Below are 1,738 nucleotides of genomic sequence, written 5' to 3'. Positions count from 1 at the left end.
ACCGCCGAAAAATTTTGCAACGAAGCAGAAAATTTAACCGCTCAACTCAAATGTATCTACATTAAGGAACAGATCCCCGTAGATAGAGCACACATCATGGCTACAAAAAAGGGAGTTGAAGCACTTATAAACGGTATAAGAAATCCTGAAACGAGAATTATCTTAAAGGCTGGAACATTCAGCAAAATTAGTGAGGCTGTACAGAAAGTCATGGAAAACGAGACAAACAACGACGATGCACAAATATATGAAGCAAAACAGAGTAACCAGCGCCCGTTTCAGTGTAACAGGCGCCAAATCCAAAGTATCCAGCGTCAATATCAACACAGCCAGGGCTGTGAAAATATTAAATACGGAAACCAGAGAAGCTTCGTCTCTAGGTACGAGACTCATCAGAAGTGTGCGACGACGCCCAACGCAAGTGCGTTTTTAAGTCAACAAGAGGTAGAGAAAAATCGACAAGCCGAATGGGAGGCGAAATTTAAGTGCAAATGGAACGAAGAGCAGATCAGATGGCAGCGCAATCTCGAACGACTGCGCAGATTGGAGGAAGACAGGATCCGTCTGGTAGAGGAACAGCGCCGGATCGAAGCCATCAATGAAACACGTCGTCGTGAAGAAGAAAATAAACGTAGCGAGGAAGAGGCTCGCCAGAAGTTTGAAGAAAACGAAGAAAAAGAACGCAAAGAGCAAGAAGAAACGGATTGTCAAATACGAAAAATGATCGAGGAATTACTTAACGATAAGAACAAAGAAAAGGATATATCAATCACTGATTTACAGGAACAGAATGAGGACCAGGAAGCAGAGGACTATAGATCCTTCACGAACAGTTACAGTAACGAGGAAAGTGCAACGAATAAGTTGTGCCGAAAAAGTACACGCGGAAAAACAGTAGACGCAGTACGAGAACTACCGATCATATCGCCGACTACAAAGGTAAAGAGAAAGAATAGAAAAAGAAGTAATAAGTCGGACACCTACGACGAGAGTAAAGCAGCGAAAAGGCGTGCAACAGCAACTCATAGTGACGAATTAGTGAAAATGACTCAAGAAGCAAAACCAGCACTGATAGCCGCTATAGTGAAAGAAGATAAGGCTGAAACCATCGAGTGTATTAGCAAACGACAACAGGGACGGAAAGAAGCAACCGGTGCCCTCACGACAGTGTATGAGATCAAGAAGAACGATGACTTAAACCTGGAAGGCGTTGAAGCAGGCGATCAACCATCAAAGCAGACGGAGAAGTTGGACAGAGACTCGTTTCTACTGTGTCTTGCGAACATCCGGCAGCCGCAGAAGCAGCCACAGCAACAACCGTTGCCACGATCGCAGCAACCATCGGAGATGCACATCACAGACGAAAAGGAACATGGTAGGTACGATCACGCAGATCATGCAGAATTAAGACCATCCGACGGGAGATGGGTACCACCAGCAGCATTGAGACCATCTGACGGAAGATGGGTACCACCAGCAGCAGCATAATATTGTTGTCCATCGTTGATCCATTAGCACCCATAAACAATAGGTTAGTTAAAACAGAATCATTAATGTCTAAACGAATATTTACGAACATTTTCAAACGAGCATCACGATGATTGGGACGATTGGACCAAATTTTACGAATTTGTATACAACACAACCCCACACACAGATACAAGTTACACACCATACGAATTAATTTTTGGTAGGACAGCAAACTTACCGCAGGAATTATATAAAAGCAAGCCAGATC

The 1,738-nt window shown here is 43.7% G+C and overlaps 1 protein-coding gene across 1 annotated transcript; it reads left to right on the top strand.

Moving 5' to 3' along the window:
- Positions 1-210: 210 nt before the first annotated feature.
- Positions 211-1,375, top strand: LOC128276815 (uncharacterized; the record flags this gene model as incomplete). The annotated part of the gene is made up of 1 exon (XM_053015276.1): positions 211-1,375. A coding segment is annotated over exon 1 (1,165 nt), but the record flags the coding sequence as incomplete, so codon positions are not given.
- Between the last annotated feature and the right edge of the window lie 363 nt (positions 1,376-1,738).

The sequence above is a fragment of the Anopheles cruzii genome, unplaced genomic scaffold, assembly GCF_943734635.1.
Source record: "Anopheles cruzii unplaced genomic scaffold, idAnoCruzAS_RS32_06 scaffold02576_ctg1, whole genome shotgun sequence".
Lineage (NCBI taxonomy): Eukaryota > Metazoa > Arthropoda > Insecta > Diptera > Culicidae > Anopheles > Anopheles cruzii.
Note: the sequence above shows the minus strand (reverse complement) of the source record. Positions and strands in the feature narration are given on the sequence as shown.